Source organism: Bubalus kerabau, chromosome 11 (genome assembly GCF_029407905.1).
Source record: "Bubalus kerabau isolate K-KA32 ecotype Philippines breed swamp buffalo chromosome 11, PCC_UOA_SB_1v2, whole genome shotgun sequence".
Classification (NCBI taxonomy): Eukaryota; Metazoa; Chordata; class Mammalia; order Artiodactyla; family Bovidae; genus Bubalus; species Bubalus kerabau.
This window is the reverse complement of record NC_073634.1, coordinates 46,591,462-46,614,770: the sequence shown is the minus strand read 5'-3', so window position 1 is coordinate 46,614,770 and position 23,309 is coordinate 46,591,462. Positions and strand designations below refer to the sequence as shown.

The following is a 23,309-nucleotide window of genomic DNA, read 5'->3' as shown; positions in this document are numbered from 1 at the left end:
AATGCTCAAAATTCTCCAAGCCAGGCTTCAACAGTACATGAACTGTGAACTCCCAGATGTTCAAGCTGGATTTAGAAAAGGCAGAGGAAGCAGAGATCAAATTGCCAACATCCACTGGATCAATAAAGAAGTGACAATTCCAGAAAAACATCTACTTCTGCTTTATTGACTATGCCAAAGCCTTTGACTGTGTGGATCACAACAAACTGTGGAAAATTCTTAAAGAGATGGGAATACCACACCACCTTACTTGCCTCCTGAGAAATCTATATGCAGGTCAAGAAGCAACAGTTAGAACCGGACATGGAACAACCGACTGGTTCAAAGTTGGGAAAGGAGTACATCAAGGCTCTATATTGTCACCCTGCTTATTTAATTTATATGCAGAGTACATCATGCAAAATGCTGGGCTGGATGAAGCACAAGTTGGAATCAAGATTGCCAGGAGAAATATCAATAACCTCAGATATGCAGATGATACCACCCTTATGGCAGAAAGCAAAGAACTAAGGACCCACTTGATGAAAGTGAAAGAGGAAAGCGGAAAAGCTGGCTTAAAACTCAACATTCAGAAAACTAAGATCATGGCATCCGGTCCCATCACTTCATGCAAATAGATGGGAAAACAATGGAAATAGTGACAGTTTAATTTTTCGGCTCCAAAATCATTGCAGATGGTGATTGCAGCCATGAAATTAAAAGACACTTGTTCCTTGGAAGAAAAGCTATCACCAATCTAGACATCATATTAAAAAGCAGAGACATTACTTTGCCAACAATGGTCTGCCTAGTAAAAGCTGTGATTTTTCCTGTAGTCAAGTATGCATGTGAGAGTCGGACCATAAAGAAAGCTGAGTGCCAAAGAATTGATGCTTTTGAACTGTGGTGTTGGAGAAGACTCTTGAGAGTCCCTTGGACTGCAAGGAGATCCAACCACTCCATCCTAAAGGAAATCAGTCCTGAATATTCATTGGAAGGACTGATGCTGAAGCTGAAGCTCCAGTACTTTAGCCACCTGATGCAAGGAGCCAACTCATTGAAAAAGACCTGATGCTGGGAAAGACTGAAGGCAAGAGGAGATGGGGATGACAGAGGATGCGATGGTTGGTTGGCATTACCAATTTGATGGACATGAGTTTGAGCAAGCTATTGGAGTTGGTGATGGACAACCCTGGCATGCTGCATTCCATGGGCTCACAAAAAGTTGGAAACAACTGAGTGACTGAACTGACTGATTATATCCAAAACTAAACTCCAGCTAAATTAAATGTAAATATAAAACTATAACACTGATAAAGACCTAAAAAATGTAACTGGAAGCAAAATTTCTATTCCATCAATGACACCAAAGACAAGAATTATTAATAAATGACAAGCCCAAGTTATTTGTAACATGTGCACCTAACAAGGAAACATTACATAGAATACAGAATTTCTTACACTATAATCAACAAGAAAGAGAAAAATCAATAGAAAAATGGACATAAGTACAGGCCATCCATTGTCTATAAGTATAGGCAATCCATAGAATGGAAACCAGAATGACTAAAAAGTATATACTCAGGGCTTCCCTTGTGGCTTGGTGGTCAAGAATCCACTTGTCAACCCAGGAGACATGTGTTTGATCCCTGGTCCAAGAAGATCCCAGATGCCATGGGACAGCTGGGCCCATGTGCCACAACTACTGAGCCTGTGCTCTGGAGCCTGTGAGCCGCAACTACCGAGTCCACATGCCACAACTACTGAAGCTTGCGTGCCTACAGCCCATGCTTCACAACATGAGAAACCAGCACAATGAGAAGCTGGTGCATCACAACTGGAGAGTAGCCCCCAACTGCCACAACCAGAGAAAGTATGCATGCAGCAATGAAGACCCGGTGCAGTCATTAAAAAAAAAAAAGTGTATGTGTGGGCTTATTAGTAATCAGATAATGCAGATTAAGACAACATACAATTTCATATATAGCAGATTATAAAAAATCAGAAAATATCAAATGCTGCTGAAGATGTAGAGGAAACGATATTCTCGTGTCTTGCTGGTGTAAGTGCAAACTGTACAACCATTCATGAGAACAATCCAGCATTACTAACTGAAATTAAATATGCATATACTCAAAACACCAGCCATCTACTCTAGGACATATATACCAAAGAAACTAAAGGGCAGAGTCATAAGAAGAAACGTACAAGTTTGTATAAGTGTGAACAGCTGGAAATAACCTGAGTATCTATGACTAGAGGAAAAGATAAGCTACAGTATGTGAATATAACAGAATAATATGCATCAGAAACCATGTTATATACAGTAAGACGAATAGTTCCTAAAATCCAAATATTTTATGGAAGTTAGAAGTAAAATCAGTTTTATACCATAATATCACTTATATAAAATTGAAAAGTTATACAAAATAAATGTTATCATACAGTTTTTTAAAGAAATATGTGAAAGATTTAGAAGATGGCTTGGAAGGATAAACATTAAATACAGAAGAGAGTGGAGAGTATGGAATTGCAGGCAGCAGATGAAAAAAAGTATTAGGGTAAAATGAAGCAGAACAAAACTACAGATTTTCTAGACCAATGATACTGGTGTCATTATTAGAGTGTAATCAATAACTGAGTCAATTCTGAGCATGTGAAATTCTTAGAAAACAAGACAATTTATATGAGGAGAGAAACACTGTTAGGTTTGAATACTTAAAACATTACCTCTTTAAATGTGAAAAACTACTCATAGGGCATAATATAGTAAGTACTCCAGAGGATTCATGACTTAGCTGTCTTAATTTAAAAGAAACAGTTCCATCTCCCAAATGAGATAACCTACATAAAAACAACTTTAAGGCAATGCTTAAAAAACAAAATTTCTTTGTGTTGAATAAATATTCCACTGCATTTTTCTGGGCTGTTCAGGTATTCAGCAAAATAATTTAAAATTACATTTCGGGCAAAGTTATAAGTACTAGTGAACTAATTTCAACTTTTAATTATGTGTGAATGTGAAATGTGAGATTGATATAAATACCTTGTGCCATTTTAACAGGATGTGAAAAGTTTAAATAAACATGGAAAAAATCACAAAATATATAGCTGCCATAATCTCTTTTGATTTATATTTTTTAAAAAAAGCACTCTTATGTGAGGTAGATATACCAGCTATCACCAATGTTATCAATGAGGAAACTGAAAAATAATCTTACAGTGAGTAAATCTCACAGTAAGTATTGTCCAGACTAGAATCTAGGTCTCCCAAAACCTAGATCTGAGGTCTTTTTTTTTTTTTTAATAGAAATTTATTTTATGAGGTCTTATTTTAATACATTATTGACTGGAGATGTATCAAAGTGATATAATCAGCATCGCTGTGCAAAGTTGTTAGAGCTTAAAATTGATCAACGGCTCATTATACAACTTATGATTGTCATTATCATTCCCATTTTGCTCTGTTGGGTTTTTGTTCCAACCTTGTGTATATTTTAAATGCAAGTTTATTTCATAAAATTTTCAAAAATGATGCATCATGAAATTTTGTGGAAGAAGCATTTTTCAGTGAATTTTATGTAGATACTTTCTCTGATTGTGTAAGGGACATATATACTAGTGTCTCAGAAGATGATAGTTCTTCAGAATACAGTTCTGATTCTGACAGAAAAAAGAAAAAAAAGAAAAAAAAAGACGAAAAACCTGAGTGATGGATTCTGATACGGAAAGTGAAAATGAAACTCACTGGGCTGGAGACTTTACAGGTATGTCAGGTATAACTACTGAGTGTAATAACCCAAAGAGTGCTAGTGAAATAACAGAATTAACTTTTGGGTGGCCGAAATAAAAACTGCTGGCCATAGGCGTTAGTTTCTTCAAAAATTCCCCGGTCGATAATGAGTTAACTCATCTTAAAGGTAAGTTTTATATAAGTGTAAATTCAATATTTTCTTTAATCACAATAGAAAAGACACATGGATCTGCAGTAGCTAATATACACAATGATATGAAGAAAAACAGACTTTTACATTAATTGCAATCCTGTAAAGAGTTAACAGTTTGTCTTCAGAAAATGTCAATCAAGTTTAATATATTTTTATTTGTCCAATAAAATAACTTCACAATCTATTAAAAATAAAATGTTAACTGCATTTAACATTTGTTCTTAGCACAAGATAAAGGACATCAGTATTCAAGTAAATATATGACACACTGATAGACTAAATCAAATACCTAAATAAAATGTTAAAACATGAAAATTTATAAAGCTTACCTTTTTCCTTTCTATACTGATAAACTACAATCAGAAAAAAATTTAAATGAAACCTGTTTTATTGTTGTAACTTGTGATTATTGTATTTAATTGAAAATGTTTTTGTTTCAGTTTGTAATTTCTACAAAGCAGCAGTCCTTAAATAAGTTTCTAAAAATAACAATATTGAAACCTAAAACTGTCATGATAAGAAAGGTTACAAAATTTCTCTGCTTATTCCTAAATTCCTTTTCTAGATTCTTATTATAAAAGGAATTTTTAGACACAAATAATGTACATAAAATGTATGTTGCAATTTAGCATTCTTAACCAAAAAAAAAAAAAAAAAACAAAACCATAAGAAAAGTCAAATTGTTTTTTTCATTTATTTTGTGCTATACTCTTGTCCCTATACATCTTTAATGGCAATCATAAAGACCCCTTTTCTAATCTAAATAGCACCAACTCAAAATTTCACCTCTACTTGCATTCAATTTAGATGTCTCAACATCAAATTTAATAATTTGTCTTATAAAAACTTTGTTTCAAGAACAAAATTTCCATAAATGACTTTCTAACAAAGCAAAGCAGAACCTCTAACTGTAGAATACAAATGGAAAATAGTATATAAGTAACTTAATCTCCTCAACTTGAAGGTTTGAAGAACTAGGTGTTAGAAAAATACATCTAGATAACAATTTTACTATTTTATTACTTTTTTCTGCATGGGGTCAACATTGTATTTTAAATGATACATTACTTACTATATTGTCACAAAAGAGAGGTTCCCAAGAAGTATTTAGTAAAATTCTATGTTGATTATACATATACTTGGTTCCTAATGTTTTAGTTTGAACTATTCCAGAATTACTTAGTTGTTGAACATAAACTCTATAAGAAAAAGATCAAGTCTTTATCAGATAATTTCAAGTTTTCAACAATATCTGTAATGTATTTTCATACTCTGTATAACTGATATTATTTTTGTAATACGATAATAGCAAGTATATGAATTTTCCAATTTTGTGGGGAAATATTCAGTGTACTGAAATTTAACTGTACCTAAAATCATTCCTAAACAAGTCAAATAATATTATCATATTCTAAATGGCAATTCAGCATTTTATTTATAGTCTCAGTAGTAAAAACTGAACCTAAAAGAAATATGTACCCAATGTAACACACTCTCAATGTTTAAAGAACAGCCCGAATATGGAATTTAAAAAATAATTTTAATAGGTAGAAGCAGAGAATCTGTGAAAAGATTTAAAACCATTACTGCTAGAATTGAGTTGCAAACTTAAAGAACTTGAGTCTAGGCTGGAGAAAAACAAAGTAAATCTTTCAGATTAAGAATTCTAATTCACCCAGGATGAAAACTAGTCATACATATAAAAAGTCATATGACCCTCTGAAGAAAAGGAAGCAATCTGTAAGAAAGATAAATTATAGCCTTTTCACTAGCAAGGAAAACTATTCGGGCTAACTATCACCCTGGAACCATTTCCTTCACAATGCTTTTAGCAAGCTTTCTAAGATAAAATTTTCAAAAATACAATAAAACATAATAGCATTAATTGTTGTTGGGTGAAAACATTTTACTACTGCCTAAAGCAAACCCAATACTGGATGTAATACACATCAGAAAATTTTTATTATTCAGTTTATTTAAAGTTGTAGAAAAATTAGCCTGTTCTCATGCTGTCACTCAATTCCTGAGGATTCCAAGTCAATTAAACTAGAATTTTAAAATGTATTAGTGATCCCTACTATAGCAAACTGTGTATTCTACAGTTCATCAATCTCTTTCAAGAGAAACACAGGGTTTCAAATAAGATGAAAATGATAGTCTCCATAATCTTATAATCTAGGCTAAACAAATATCCTCATGGTCCAATAACTCGTAAAACATAACCAGGTCACTAGACCAACATACTAGTGTACAACTTTAATAATTTCTAGCAGCAAAACATCTTAAATAGTCATTAACAAATGTTTTCATTGGATTGTAGATTAATTTCTTTGTAAGAAGAAATTTTTAAAAAAAAAAAAAAAAAAGAAGAAATTTTTAAAAAGTACTCTATAGTTCAACTTCAGGCAAACAATGAAAGTTATCAAAGATCTTGTTTATCTCCATTTTTCCCAGTGGAATCAGATGCAACCGGAACCTTATTAGTTTCAACAAAAACAGATTCAAAGGCAGCTTCCTGGTCATCCAAAGAATCAGCAGCTGTGGCTCCTTTAATTAGTGTTGTGTTGGTAAAAGACTGTTGCTGCTTGGAAATTTTACTGGATTCCACTGTTTTTCTACCTCTTCTTTTACCAAGAATTTTGACATAATTAGCAGGTATAAGTCCTGTTGTTTGACCATCAAGACTGGCCAGAAGCCAACCACGTACTCTGGGTTGTTGCTCTGATGGAAGAAAAGACAGCCTTGTAATTATAACATACTTTGAGGGTCCAACAGAATATTGATAGTAAAATGTTAAAATCTGTGTTATACTTACATAATATAGTATACTCATAAATAAATAGTGCATATGAATATTTAAAATCAAGATGACTATGCTCAATTCTAGGATCCCTTCTTATAACATTTTAAATTTTCCATTTATGAAAAATTTTTTCAGCCTTGAAGAACATAAAGTTTATGTCAGTTGGTGCATTCATAAAGAAAAAAAATTCAGTTCTCTCAACAGCTGAAAATTAACATCAATGTCTTTCATATTTTGAATTGAAATTTAAGGAATGAGTATCTCACTACTTCTTGATAAGTTAGAGTGAGTATAGAAAATAGATACATTCATTTATATAAGCCAGCTTTCTTTATATATTTTTGGCTGAAATTAAAAAAAATCCATTCTATGTGATTGCAATTCACAATCCTGAAGGACAATGAATGTTAATTTTAATCCAAGGTGGGCAAAAATTGAAGACCTCAGTTACTTACAGCCACATAACAAAAAGTTAATACTCTAAGCTTAAAGTAGAAAAGATTATATAAATACTCTCACCTATTTAAAAAGAAAATTTATTGAAGTATAGTTGCTTTACAATGTTGTGCTATTTTTATTTACGTCTTTAAAAAGCTGTTTAAGTTTTAGTTCAAAACTGTAAATCTGGCATAATATGACATTTTCATGTTTCTGTATAATAAAACAGAAAAAAAGTTAAATTAACCATGTCTGTGACTGATTTTGTTCTAAATGCCCTAACATATCTATGTTAGCAATGAATAAAGTAAAGAAGCAAAGCCAAAGTGTTAAAAGGCACTATTAGTTGAAGAATAATCTGAGATATAAAAATTTTCTGGAATATTATATTGGAAGAATCCACATTTGATCTTTACTTTTAATTTAATTTATTAAAACTAATTATCTGTATTTTCCTCTAACAATAAATCTTAAAAAGAAAGAATTCTTTTGAAATCTAAGTAAATCACTATTTTGACTAGAAGAAAAACATGAATATAATACTTAATAGCCAGAATTTTTCTTAAATTTACATTTTATTATTTAAAATTTTTTCTTGGAAGCCTGGGTTTTGTGTGTGAAGAGATGAGGCAGAGATTTAGCGAATTTGATCCAAGATTTTCAACTAGTTACCGAATTAAACTAATGATTTGAACACCGAAGATATTTCTTCCTTATGTAAAGAGTGACTGACACCAATAAAATGGCAGTTTCCATTAATAGATCACATGGAAAACAGCCAAAGTGATTAAAATACAGGTTCTGAAGTCAGATAAATCTAGGTTCACAGTCCATCTCCATTACATTTTAGGTAACACTGGACAACTCACTCATTCTGAGCTTCAGTTTTCTCATGTGTAAGCCAGGAACAGAATAATTACAGTACTTACTTCCCAGCATTATTATAAAGTTTAAATGAAATATGTACAGTGTCTAGTACATTTATTTTTTTCTTTTTTTGACCACTCTGCAGTTAGCAGAATCTTAGTTTCTCAACCAGGGGTTGGACCCGGGCTCTAGGCAGTTTAGAGCACTGAGTTCTAACCACTGGACTGCCAGGGAATTCCCCCTAGTAAATACTAAGCAGTCTATAAATGACCATTCTTATTATTGTTACTAGCATCTTTACGAACAAAATGTAACTTTTCATAGCAAAACTGAATCCGTACAAACACACACATACAAAAAAATCATTTTTTTTTTTTTTTTTGGTAAATCTACAAAACTTCTGATCATAGTTACTGGGGAAAAGTGAAGGAAAAGGCCATTTTGTTTAGAGCCATTAAAAATTATTAGCAACCTGGTCTGAAAATTAACCTCAATGTCTATAAATTTCTTGCTGAGGTTCTTTAATACTTTATGACAGTAATTCCTAAATATTCATGTTGAAGTCGCTAAGGCAAACATGATTCAAGTAAAAAAACAACACTAGTATCAGCAACAAAAGACCAACAGGGATGTTTTAGATGATGCCAGGCAATTACTTTGGTTTATTAGGTTCATTACATTTAGTGCTTACCTCATGTTTTTGGGTTGGTAATTAACTTGGAATTCAAATGTTTTAAGTTTAGAAGATATCATATAAACAAAATCTTTCCTTATCTCAGTGAAATACAGGAACAACTTTGCTGGGACATTTCTCTCCCATTCCCCCAGATTTCAAAGGTTTACACTGACAAAAAGAAATTCTAGTAACTACCTCTGAGTTAACTAACAGTGACCAAGATCCTTTTTGTCCCCCATGATGCTTTAATGCAGTTTTCAATACATTTACAAATTCTAAAAGTGCACAGATAATTCCCATTTATTCATGTTTTCTTACCTTTGAGAGCTAAGTTCAGCATATCACCAGCACGGAAAGAAATTTCTTCTTCAGATACAGCAACAAAATCATATTCTGCTCTAGCAACTACATGGTCATCCTCACCACTTGCCCAGTTGGTATTGTCTATAAAACAAATTAAGAATTAAGATTAGGTTCAGTTCAGTCGCTCAGTCATGTCCGACTCTTTGTGACCCCATGAATGGAAGTTAAAAAAAAAGATACTCCAGTGGCTGTGGTTTGCAAACTATATAAACTTATTTGCTAAGAGAAAAGCTGTCCCACAAAGTAATTTCCACAATTAACACTATGTAAGATCAACAATATGTTCAATATCTTTTATAAACTTTTTCCTTTTAAGTTCCAAATTCTAGTTTCCTTATTTTAAGCCAGGGGTAGGCAATTCTTTTTTATAGAGTAAAATAATTTTGATAGGGAATATTTTAAGCTTTGTAGGCCATGAGGCAAAATTGAACGTGTTGTGTAGTTTCTTATATAATGACATAAAATTTTTTCCATAAATTTTATAAAAAATTCAAAATAGTTGAGTTCTTTTTTTGTAATATAGGTCTATTGTAAAGAGTGGAATCTTTTTGGGGTAGGATAATATTTCATTTAATTTGGGGTTCAAAGATAATATTTTCTATCATCTATTATCAATTGCAAATATACATCTGTTGACACTAATTTGTAATGAGATTTAAGGTATTTCATTTTGAAAATGTTTTTTCACAAAGATATGTATTGCCAAATTCTAATACCAATCCACTGAATATGGGATTTTAATAAGCATATTCTCCTAAGAAGGTGAATCACATGGAATAGTTAAATTCTGATATTAACCTTTTAACATGTCCTTTCATTAGAAACTAATCACTTTCAAATGAAGATTAAATGGAAGGTCTTCAATGGCAGTTAAATGGGTTCTGATATATGGACATTTCCTACACACTTGCATGCTGCTGCTGCTAAGTCGCTTCAGTCGTGTCTTACTCTGTGCAACCCCAGAGACAGCAGCCCACCAGGCTTCCCTGTCCCTGGGATTCTCCAGGCAAGAACACTGGAGTGGGTTGCCATTTCCTTCTCCAATACATGAAAGTGAAAAGTGAAAGTGAAGTCGCTCAGTCGTGTCCGACTCTTAGCGACCCCATGGACTGCAGCCTACCAGACTCCTCCATCCATGGGATTTTCCAGGCAAGAGTACTGGAGTAGGGTGCCATTGCCTTCTCTTGTATGGAGGTCCAAAAACACCTCTGAATTGCAGAATGACACAGAAAAGTATAACTGCTGCAAATTTATGTGGAATGGAAATCTTGTTTCATTAACTTTTGACAATCTATAAGGTATAAAAGCAACGTGACATTACTTGTGATTCAAACAATATTAGTTGTTGTCAAAGTGACTTTACTCCAATGCTATTTTGCCTTACAGTTTTAGGTTGAACTCATTAAGAAGATTACCAAGTCTGCAGCAAAGACTGATTTCCAAAGCCACTTAGTGTTTTCTAATAGTGGCTCATGGTGATTCTTGTTTTTCAGAAAAATTTCAATCTTGGCCTTGATCCTCCCAAAACAGTAATAAAATTTAACCACTGACTGCTCAGTCATCTCACTGCTGTATGGTAGGGCAAGTCAGTATCTTCAGTGTCTTCTAATAAAAATTCACAGAACTGATAACAGTTATGTCCACAAGAGTGACTGAAGTTCATCTTTGACATTACTAGTTCAGTAAGATATGATAAATTCAAATATTTTACGCAGTGTACCTACTGATGAAGAATACTATAAATAACTATAGGCTTTAAAAACTATATTTTCAAAATTCTGTAAATTTTGTCCTGCCCAGTCTTCTGTTACACACAAATTTTTACCATTAGTTACAACACATCTCTATAGATGTAACTTCAAGTTGGGTTGGATTAGTGTGTTTTCCAACTGCTTTGAAAATACTCATCTGTAGTTGTTCCCTGCAGTCTATTCACAGAGGCAACACCTTCAATCACTTCGTATTCAACAGGACTCTTCCAATAAACTACCGAACAGTATCAGTATCTATTGGGTCCTCATGAGCCAGGTAAATCCATTCAAGCCAAGTAAATCCATTTGCCTAGTTTTAAAATGACTATTGCTGTTGTTTCAAATACTCTTCCAGAAACTGTTCTCCCTGAAATGTTAATAGTCTCAAACAAATTTACTTTCTCTGAACATATTTCCTTGGTTGTTGCAATAACCAATGGTAAACAGATTTCCTTGCTAATCTGACAAAGAAGGCTCTCATAAACTTACTTTGAAGGCTTATTTTTTCTTTGTTTGCTCCTTCTCCCCCACCCTGTTTACAGGTGAGGGAATTCTGCTCTGATGAGATATCCCATTTTGAATTTTCTGATTTTTCTGACTGTTGACTTCCTGTCAGTTGGGAATACTATGATGAGTGCTTAGTCTGGGAATGGTGATGTATATTGTATCACTTTAACATAGCTATGTTGTCACTGCATAACAAATGCAATGCTTTGCCACCTAATACTAGAATAATCCAGACAATACTGTACCTTCAAAGTGTGACATTCAAGGTATACTTCACTGTTCTTTTCTCATGAGGTATGTCTGTACTCATAATAAAAAATATGTACTGCAGTTTAACAATACATGTCGCACTCAATACATTGTCAAGTTATAATACTGAGATATGCAGTGTGTAGAACAAGTGCAAGGCAACAAGAGTGCCAACAAAGATAGGGTCTCTGTTATAAACTACTCAACTCTGGTCTTTCAGTACATAAGCAGCCATAATAAAATGCACATGAATGAATGTGGCTGTGTTCTAATAAAACTTTACTAATGGACACATGCTCCCTCTCTGGCCTCAGATTAAAAAATCACCTCTCCTTTTCACCTGTCTTGGATCGTATCCTCTCCTACTCTCTTACAGGAGGCTTCATCTTTTGACTCCTCTCCGTGGAAATTACGATCGTCCATTTCTAGGTTCCAATATAATTTCTCAGCCTTACTTCCCAGTATCCTTCTATCCAGTATTATAGGACAGTTGATGAACAATTCTTATAGTTCCTGCTTATATACTTTTGTTCAAGCTTTTCCATCTGCTTCACAGTCTTGTTTTTTTCCTACATAACTGATGGAACAGTATCTGTCTTTCCAAAATCTAACTCAGATGCTACTTCTTTCTAGATACAAATAGTCAAAAAAAGTCAGCTTCAATTCTAAATTGAGATAATATTCTGTATCAGTTGACAGAGTAGGGGCTTAACAGTCAAAGATGCCTCATTTTGATTTTGGTTCTGGCTTATTAAAGATGTGACCCTGAGCAAGTAACTTCTTTGAACTTCAGTTCTATCACTTATAAAATGAGGATAATTTCTCTTAGGATTGTTTTAAGAATTAAATTGAGTAAAATACTCAAAATACTTAGCACAGTGTCTTGCATATAAAAAAGGTTCCATAAATCTTATATTTCTCACCAACTGTCATACTCCTTACACTCTTTATGCCTCACTACAATTACCTATATATGTGTCTCACTTCTCTCTCAGTATGTTTTAAAAAGGATAAGGGGTTTAATTCCCTATGTTATCTCTGTATCTTCTACAGCATCAAGTTTAGTACTTTGTGAACAGTAGTTAAGTAATGTGTGCTGTTAAACTGAACTAACAAAGAATAAATCAACAAGTCTGTTTTTGCTGTATGTTCCTCTTCCAGTTTTGAAGTTCTTAACTGAAAAAAAAAAATTACTCAATCAAAAGATTAAATACAAATGAATATAAAAAAGCTAACTAATCTATTATTGAAATTTAAGACTTATACATATATATAGTATTTTTTGTTTTGATGTATACCATTTTTTACAAGTCTTTATTGAATTTAGCATTACTTCTGTTTGGATGTTTTGGTTTTCTGGCTGTGAGGTATGTGGGATCATAACTCTCTGACCAGGGATTGAACCCACACCCTCTACGTTGGAAGATGAAGTCTTAACTGCTGGACCACCAGGGAAATCCTTGTTACATGGTTGTTAAACCCATTCTATTATTCTTACCTGTTACTTCATCACTGTGAGTAGATAGCAGTTTCCAGATGAGGTAAGGACCACCAAGGATAACAGCAAAGAATAAGAATATTGGCCAAGATTTTGCTGAGTTAGCTGCTCTGTCCTCAGCACCAAGGCAAGCCACAGTTCCTTCACTTTCTGCCCATAGGTCCTCATTCTCCAAGCCTCTTCTTAAACCTATCATCCACTGTAACCGTCTATAAAGATACCTTATAGTCCTAACTAATGCAAAAGCTGAAAAAACCTTTGTGAAGTGTATTTTTAATCGGGAAAAGTGGTTTGCTACATCCAATACAGCTCTGAAACTGTTATAGACAGCTGAAAAAGTAGCATCCATCATCATGCTGACAGAGGCAAATGCATGCACAATACTTTCAATGGACTGAAATGCACCTCTGCTGCTTTCTTCAGCTTGCTGAACGAATCTACTAGGTGGAAGATCATCTATACGAAGGCGGTTATAGCCCAGCCCGTTATATCCATAACTATAAGGGCTATAGCTTCCATAAAATGAATTTCCATAGGCACCATATCCAGAAGAAAATGAACTGTAAGCAGGTCTGAAAGTGTTCAAATTGCTGCTTCCTGTCTGCTGTGATGGCCTTGGAAGAATGGGTGGTGGCACTCTGGTAAGTGTTGGTTGTCCAGGTCTTGTCAATAAAGTAGGACCCAAATCAGCAGATCTAAAACCAAAAAAGATTCAAAATTGTAACTTAAGCACACAATAAATTCATTCAAAGTAACTACTAAACTTGCTATATAAACAGTATTATGATTCTATTGAGTTCAGTTCAGTTCAGTCACTCAGTCACGTCCGACCCTTTGCAACCCCATGAACCACAGCACGCCAGGCCTCCCTGTCCATCCCCAACTCCCGGAGTCCACCCAAACCCATGTCCATTGAGTCGGTGATGCCATCCAACCATCTCATCCTCTGTCGTCCCCTTCCCCTCCTGCCCTTTATCTTTCCCAGTGTCTTTTCCAATGAGTCAGCTGTTCACATCAGGTAGCCAAAGTACTGGAGTTTCAGCTTCAACATCAGTCCTTCCAGTGAACATGCAGGACTAATCTCCTTTAGGATAGACTGGTTGGATCTCCTCGCAGTCTAAGGGACTCTCAAGAGTCTTCTCCAACACCACAGTTCAAAAGCATCAATTCTTCTGCGCTCACCTTTCTTTATACTCCAACTCTCACATCCATACATGACCACTGGAAAAACCATAGCCTTGACTAGATGGACCTTTGTTGGCAAAGTAATGTCTCTGCTTTTGAATATGCTATCTAGGTTGGTCATAACTTCCCTTCCAAGGAGTAAGCGTCTTTTAATTTCATGGCTGCAATCACTATCTGCAGTGATTTTGGAGCCCAGAAAAATAGTCAGTCACTCTTTCCACTGTTTCTCCATCTATTTTCCATGAAGTGATGGGACCAGATGCCATGATCTCAGTTTTCTGAATGTTGAGCTTTAACCCAGCTTTTTTACTCTCCTCTTTTACTTTCATCAAGAGGCTCTTTAGTTCTTCTTCACTTTCTGCCATAAGGGTGGTGTCATCTGCATATCTGAGATTGATATTTCTCCTAGCAATCTTGATTCCAGCTTGTGCTTCCTCTAGCCTAGCGTTTCTCATGATGTACTCTGCATGTAAGTTAGATAAGTAGGGTGACAATATACAGCCTTGATGTACTCCTTTTCCTACTTGGAACCAGTCTGTTGTTCCATATCCAGTTCTAACTGTTGCTTCCTGACTTGCATACAGATTTCTCAGGAGGCAGGTCAGGTGGTCTGGTATTCCCATGTCTTTCAGAATTTTCCACAGTTTATTTTGATCCACACAGTCAAAGACTTTGGCATAGTCAATAAAGCAGAAATAGATGTTTTTCTGGAACTCTCTTGCTTTTTCCATGATCCAGTGGATGTTGGCAATTTGATCTCTGGTTCCTCTGCCTTTTCTAAAACCAGCTTGAACATCTGGAAGTTCATGGTTCACGTATTGCTGAAGCCTGGCTTGGAGAATTTTAAGCACTACTTTACTAACATGTGAGATGAGTGCAACTGTGCGATAGTTTGAGCATTCTTTGGCATTGCTTTTCTTTGGGATTGGAATGAAAACTGACCTTTTCCAGTCCTGTGGCCACTGCTGAGTTTTCCAAATTTGCTGGCCTATTGAGTGCAGCACTTTCACAGCATCATCTTTCAGGATTTGAAATAGCTCAACTGGAATTCCATCACCTCCACTAGCTTTGTTTGTAGTGATGCCTCCTAAGGCCCACTTGACTTCACATTCCACGATGTCTGAGTGATCACACCATCATGATTATCTGGGTCATGAAGATCTTTTTTGTACAGTTCTTCTATGTCTTCTTGCCACCTCTTCTTAATATCTTCTGCTTCCCTGGTGGCTCAGACGGTAAAGCATCTGCCTACAATGCGGGAGACCTGGGTTCAATCCCTGGTTTGGGAAGATCCCCTGGAGAAAGAAACTGTGACCCATTCCAGTACTTTTGCCTGGAAAATTCCATGGACTGAAGAGCCTGGTAGGCTACAGCCCATGGGGTCGCAAAAGAGTTGGACATGACTGAGCAACTTCACTTTCCTTTTCTGTTAGGTCCCTACCATTTCTGTCCTTTATTGAGCCCATCTTTGCATGAAATATTTCCTTGATTATCTCTAATTTTCTTGAAGAGATCTCTAGTCTTTGCCATTCTATTGTTTCCCTCTATTTCTTTGAATTGATTGCTGAGGAAGGCTTTCTTATCTCTCCTTGCTATTCTTTGGAACTCTGCATTCAAATGGGTATATCTTTCCTTTTCCCCTCTGCTTTTCACTTCCCTTCTTTTCACAGCTATTTGTAAGGCCTCCTCAGACAGCCATTTTGCTTTTTTGCATTTCTTTTTCTTGGGGATGGTCTTGATTCCTATCTCCTATACAATGTCATGAACCTCCATCCATAGTTCATCAGGCACTCTATCAGATCTAGTCCCTTAAATCTATTTCTCACTTCCACTGTAGTCATAAGGGATTTGGTTTAGGTCATACTTGAATGGTCTAGTGGTTTTCTCCACTTTCTTCAATTTCAGTCCGAATTTGGCAATAAGGAGTTCATGATCTGAGCCTATTAAATCTAGTAAATAGGTTCCTCTAAAGAGTTTCAAGAGTAAGGAATAATCTGTAATATCCAAATGCTTAGAATCTGTGTTAAGAAGAAACTGGGTAAGATAAAATGGCTGACTAAAAACTCTTTTTCTTGTTTACTTGTGCTTGGATTAGTAGTAGTATCTTCAACCTGGGGTTTCTTTTAAAGACATATGTCCATTTCTCAGAGTTAGTTACAACTTGTTATCTATCTATCCTTACACCTAAAATGGCACTATCTTAACTACAGTGGTTTTATAATAGTTCTTAATAGCCAATAAAACAAATCTTCCCACAATATTCTTCATCTTCAGCAGTGTCTTGGCTAGCTGACCCACTGAATATCCAGATATATTTTAGAATCAGAGCTTGAAGTACTATATTGATCTCCCTGCAAAAGCCCTATTGAGATTCTGATTTGGGATTACACTAAATTATAGATTAATTTGAGGTAGTCAACATCTCCAAAATACTGAGTTTAAACTTAAGATTATAACATATGCTCCATTTACTTATGTTTTAAAGATTTTTCTCAATAATTTTTTTTAAATAACCACCAAGTCTCAGTGTCTTATAGTTTACTGTGTGGAGGTCTTTCTTTAGATTTCCTTCTATACATTTGGGGGGTTTTGATGTTATTGTAAATGGTGTCTTTCTAAAATTTCACTTTGTTGCTGTTATATAGAAATAATTGATTAAAAAATATAATCCTTATATCTAGCAGCCTTATTTTGGATTCTTTTGTATTTTCTAGAATCTTAAATATCTGTGGTCATATTGTATGTGAATAACAATAGGTTATTTCTTCCTTTTTTCAATTCTTATAGCTTTGATTACTAAGGCATTGCATCTAGGACTTGCAGTACAATCTTGAATAAATGGAATGATAGAAGGCATCCTAGTCTCATTCCCAGTCTCAAAGGGAAAATTTTTAAGATGGCACTGCCAATTATCATGTTTGCTATAGGTTATAGATCTAGTAGTTCCTTTTCTATTTTTAAGGAATGTACAGTGCAGTAGTGGTTCCAAGTGGTGGATATTCCTGACCCAGGGATCAAACCCGCATCTCTAGCGTCTCCTGAACTGGCAAGTGGATTTTTTACCACTGGCACCACCTGGGAAGCCTGGTGGTTCCAATATCAAATGGCAAATTTCAACAATGCAAAAACCAGAATTACTTTCGCACCAACCTAATATATATAAAATCGATAACAAATAAGAACCTACTGTATAGCACAGCGAACTCTACTCAGTACCCTGTAATGGCCTATATGGGAAAAGAATCTAAAACAGTGGATACTTGTATATGTATAATTGATTCACTTCCTGTACATTTGAAACTAACATGACATTGTAAATCAATTATACTCCAATAAAATTTTTTTTAAATGCCAGTTGAACTAAATGATGTGTTTAGGGTCAATGTGTTCTACATGCTGGTACAAATTTCCTATCTTGCTGTGGACTGCTACTACATAGTTTGAAAAATAGCATCCAGCCCATAAATTCTCAGTAGCTACAGAACATACCTGTGGTGTCTAATCAGTTTCTAACCCAACAAGTTCTCAGTCTTGATTATTATTTTTGTTCTAGAAATTCCTTTCCTTTTTTAATAGTTTCCAATTCTCTGTCAAAATTCTTCTTTTATTGACGTCAACATATTAAACATAATTTAAAGTCTCTTTGAGACACAGATGTATAGAACAGTCTTTTGGATTCTGTGGGAGAGGGAGAGGGTGGGATGACTTGGGAGAATGGCACTGAAACATGTATATTATCATATGTGAAATGAACTGCCAGTCCAGGTTCAATGCATGATACAGGGTGCTCAGGGCTGGTGCACTGGGATGACCCAGAGGGATGGGATGGGGAGGAAGGTGGGAGGGGGGTTCTGGATGGGGAACACATGTACACCCATGGCAGATTCATGTCAATGTATGGGAAAACCAATACAATATTGCAAAGTAATTAGCCTCCAATTAAAATAAATTTATAATTAAAAAAATAGAGTCTCTTTGATAATGCCAATATCTAGAGTCCCTATGACTCTTTTTTTCCCCTAGCTGTTTACTTAGCTAACATTTATGTTGTATAATGTTCTCCAGGTCTATGTGATTTTTCTGTGCATCAGCAATCATTATTGTAGCAATAATTTGCGATTCTGGATGATGTTCTCTTTCTCCACATATGTTTCATTCTAGATATTCTTTTTAAAAATTGAAATGTAGTTGATTTACAATGTTTTGTTAGTTGCAGGTATACAGCAAAGTGATTCAGCTATATATATACATGTACAGTCAAAGCTATGGTTTTTCCAGTAGTCATGTATGGATGTGACAGTTGGGCCATAAAGAAGGCTGAGCACTGAAGAATCGATGCTTTCGAACTGTGGTGCTGGAGAAGACTCTTCAAAGTCCCTTGGATAGCAAGGAGATCAAATCAGTCAAATCCTAAAGGAAATCAACCCTGAATATTCATTGGAAGGACTGATGCTGAAAATGAAGCCCCAATACTATGGCCACCTGATGGGAAGAGCTGACTCACTGGAAAAGACCCTGATGCTGGGAAAGATTGACGGCAAGAGGAGAAGGGGATGACAGAGGATGAGATGGTTGGATTACATCACCAACTCAATGCACATGAGTTTGAGCAAACTCTGAAAGATAATAAGGACAGGGAAGTCTGGTGTGCTGCAGTTCATGGAGTCACTAGAGTCAGACACGACTGAGTGACTGAACAACAACAAAATAAGTGCATATACATATACGTAACTGAACATATACATTCTTTTCCAGATTTTTTTCTATTATAGGTTATTATAAGATAGTGAATGTAGTTCCCTGTGCTATACAGTAGTTCCTTGTTGTTGTTTATCTATGTAATATACAGTAGTATATACCTGGATAGTGTTTTCTGAACTATCCTTTAGTTTGGTTCAGGCATGCTTCTAAGGCTACTATCAATTCATAACGTCCTTAATTTAATTTCAGGGATTGATGATTTGAAGCTGGGCTTCTGTTTCTATAAGGGCCTGTCTACTTCTTTTATATCCTTATAGCTAGATGTTATCTTTTCAGGGTCTAACATAAATGCATGGGTAATTTATCAATATCTCCTCTTGCAGGGCATCTGAACTCCAACCATGCTTCAAAAAAGTGCTATTCAACTAGCTTCATTATCTAAGCTACTATTTCTGAAATCAGCAGAAGCTTATATGGAAAAACTGCATCCAAAGGCCATGTTCAACTTTATGAATTTTCAGCTTTCCTGAATCTGAGCTCCATAAATCTTTATTTTCTTTTTTGCTCTAAAATGCCTTCTAGCAGATGTTTTTGTATTCTGCTTACCTTTCAACTTGTCCTCAATTACTTTTTTTCCCTAAATTACTTATTCTGCCATCATCAAAACTTCTTCCTATAATTCTTTATCCATATTTTATACAGTTGTTGCTGTTTAGTCACTAAGTTGCGTATGACTCTTTCGCAACCCCCACGGACAGGCTCCTCTGTCCATGGGACTTCCCAGGCAAGAATATATTAGAGTGGATTGCCATTTCCTTTTCCAGGGGATCTTCCCAACCCAGGGATCAAACCTGCATCTTCTGCATTGGCAGGTGGATTCTACAGTATCTTACATTTATTTATGCATCTGACTCTTCCTGTAAACAGTGAGCTCCTCCAAGGCACAGGAGTTCTCCTTGCTTCTCCATCACCTACTATAGAGCTTAGCATATAAATAGGTACTGATACAAACACTTATAGGGTTTACCAGGTGGCTCAGTGGTAAAGAATCTGCCTGTGTTAAAACCAAACTGAGTACATGTGCACACACACAAACTCTATGTGGAGTCTTTCATTAATAAGTATTTAATACACATGTATCACACAGACTATTAATATAGATTTTCTTTATATATCCTTGTATTGTTTCATAAATTGTGATGACTATCTAACTTAAAAAAACATAGGGAATTAAATTTAGACATTTGATAATAAAAAGATTTCATATACTACATATGAAATGTAGTATATTCCTCTTACTCCTCTTTGTTGTTTTTGGCTGCCCTACTTGGATTGTGGGATTTTAGTTCCCCAATCAGGGACTGAAACTGGGCCCTCAGCAGTGAGCGTTTAGAGTCCTGACCACTGGACCATCAGGGAATTCCCTCTTCTTTGGTTTTAATGGTCTCTGTTTCTGGCATACACAGATACATTCAGTGGGTATATATGGTTTTGCTTTATGTTACAACAAGCATAACTAAAGAAGCCTATGGTTAGAAGAACAAAAGATTTTTCCATAGTGCTGAAAGTGCAAAAAGTCTCCCCCACCCAGTTTTTTATCTTGAAAAGTTTCAAACAGGAAAGAAAAAAAAAAAAGAGCACGAAAGAAAAGTACAATGAATATCCACATACCTTCTATCTAGATTCAATAACTGCTATCATTTTGCCACATTTGCTTTCTCTTTCTCACTCTACAGTCTTTTAAAAATTCTTGAACTATTTGAAATTAACTTGCAAACCGAATAAATTACTCCCAAATATCTCTGCGGGCATTTCCTAACAACAAAGATATTTCATACAAAACAGTAATACTGTTTTCCCATCTTTGAAAATTAACAAATCCATATTCTCCATTACTCAATTGATAATTCAAAATATATCCATTACTCTCAATTATCTTTGTCTAAATAGCTTTATTGATATATAATTCTTATACCATAAAATTCACTCATTTAAAGTGTAAAAAGCAAGATTTTTCATATATTCACAGAGGTGTACAACTATCACTATATGCAATTTCAGAAAATTTTCATCATCCCAAATAGAAATCCCATATTCATTAGCAGTCACTCCCTGTTTCTTACTCTCCTCTAATCCTGGGTAATCACTAATCTACTGTCTGTAGCTATAGGTTTGCTTTCTTTGAACATTTCCTATATAGTTGATCCTTGTTATCTGTCATACTTGTGTTCCCATAAAGCTGAAAAGACTGAATTAGCAAGTACCAAACACTGCTCAAGAAGGAAACAACAAGTTAGGTTCCTTCAAGCTTCTGGTCAAAATATTTCATCTGATCAACACAGATACTTGCTTTATACTTGTACATTTCTGTTATATAACTACTTTTATTGTTGACTCATTAATAATGAACTCCTGGCCTAAAGCACAACAACTCAAGTCTGAACAAAGTTTATCTAATACTAATATTTTTTCCATAAAAGCTTCCTAAGAATACTAGATAGCACTTTGGTACTATGCTTATGGGTCAGTTTAAGACTGTGAAATCAACAAAAATGTGAAAAATGTGGCTGGCACTTAATAGATTTTGAAAGACACCTGTTTACAGTATGTGAGCTGAAACAAGAAGCCAGAGTGTTGTGTTCTGTTTAGCCTCAGCAAACAGATGACTCAGATATTTCACTGCTCTGTGTGTCTGAAAAGATTATGAAAATGTCTCAAGTACTGATTTTAGACTTACAAATAAATTTCAGTGAGGAGAGTTTGTAAATAGGGAATCTGCAAATAAGGAGGATCTACTGTAAATGAAACATACAATATCTACCATTTTGTGACTGGCTTCTTTCACTTAATGTTTTGAAGGTTCATCCATGCTATAGAATGTATTAGCACCTTCAGTTCAGCTCAGTAGTGTCCGACCCCACGGACTGCAGCACGCCAAGCCTCCCTGTCCATCACTAACTCCCACAGTTTACCCAAACTCATATCCATTGAGTCACTGATGCCATCCAACCATCTCATCCTCTACCGTCCTTTTCTCCTCCTGCCCTCAATCTTTCCCAGCAGCAAGGTCTTTTCCAACCAGTCAGCTCTTCACATCAGGTTGCCAAAGTACTGGAGTTTCAGCTTCAACATCAGTCCTTCCAGTGAACACCCAGGGCTGATCTCCTTTAGGATAGGTTGGTTGGATCTCCTTGCAGTCTAAGGGACTCTCAAGAGTTTTCTCCAACACCACAGTTCAAAAGCATCAATTCTTCGGTGCTCAGCCTTCTTCACAGTCCAACTCTCACATCCATACATGACCACTGGAAAAACCATAGCCTTGACTAGACAGACCTTTGCTGGCAAAGTAATGTCTCTGCTTTTTAATATGCTATCTAGGTTGGTCATAACTTTCCTTCCAAGGAGTATCTTTTAATTTCATGATTCCTTTTTATTACTGAATTACATTTATCCATAGATTGGTTGTTTCCACCTTGGGGCTATTATGACTAGAATGATATTCCTGGGTCATATGGTAACACTGTGTTTAACCTTTCTGAGAACTGCCAAATTATTTTCCAAGGCAACTGTACCATTTTACATGCTCACCAGCGGTGCATGAGGGTTTCAATTTCTCTACATTCTGTCAACACCTGTCATTACCTGCCATTTTTTACTAAAGCCATCCTAGTGAGTGTGAAATGGTATGTCACTGTGTATTTGATTTGCATTTCCCTAATGGTTAATGATAGAGTCTCTTTTCATATGCTTACTGACCAGTTTTATATCTTCCTTGGAGAAATGTCTATTCACATACTGTGCCCATTAAAAAAAAAAAAAAGGTCATTAGTCTTTATCACTGAGTTGTAAAAGTCAAAATGTCTTGTTTATTTTTTGGGGGGCGGGGGAGACAAAAATTCAATTATGTCTCACACATTGCATTTGGTTGGTTGTGTCCTTATTCTCATCTAAAGAAAACAATGTCTTGGACTTTCAGAAGAATCCAGCCAGTTTCCTCAATGAATGTCCCACATTCTGAACTTTGTTTCCCCTAAATGTTGTTTAACTTGTACCCCATCTTCTGTATTTCCATTCAAACTAAAGTATGCATCTAAAGGTCTGATCTAAAGGTTTTGGCAAGCATAAATCATCAGGGAAGTTGTTTACCTCAGACTGAATCACATCATAAAAAAAAGAAACAAAACTAAAAAGGGTCAGTGGACTACCAAATAGTGTAGTACATCCAGGTTTGGATGAAGCAGCTCAGTGTGTAACTGTTCCACTGAAATGAAACTACTTCATTGAAGCTAGGCACTAGGAAGAGCCACCTTGGTTCATAAAAATTTGCTTACAGTGGTAAAAATGA

The 23,309-nt window shown here is 35.3% G+C and overlaps 1 protein-coding gene across 2 annotated transcripts in view; it reads right to left on the bottom strand.

Moving 5' to 3' along the window:
* The window catches only part of PEX13 (peroxisomal biogenesis factor 13), a 47,337-nt gene that overhangs the window by 10,281 nt on the left and 13,747 nt on the right, over positions 1–23,309 (bottom strand). The window contains exons 2-4 of one of the 2 annotated variants that reach the window (XM_055540212.1): positions 13,079–13,773; positions 9,029–9,154; positions 4,056–6,647 (exon numbers count right to left, since the gene is read on the bottom strand). In XM_055540212.1, coding sequence (XP_055396187.1) covers positions 6,349–6,647; positions 9,029–9,154; positions 13,079–13,773 — 1,120 coding nt within the window. In that variant the 3' untranslated portion in view covers positions 4,056–6,348. Of the gene's footprint in view, positions 1–4,055; positions 6,648–9,028; positions 9,155–13,078; positions 13,774–23,309 lie in introns of those variants that run through there. The other variant, XM_055540213.1, reaches the window with a different exon arrangement.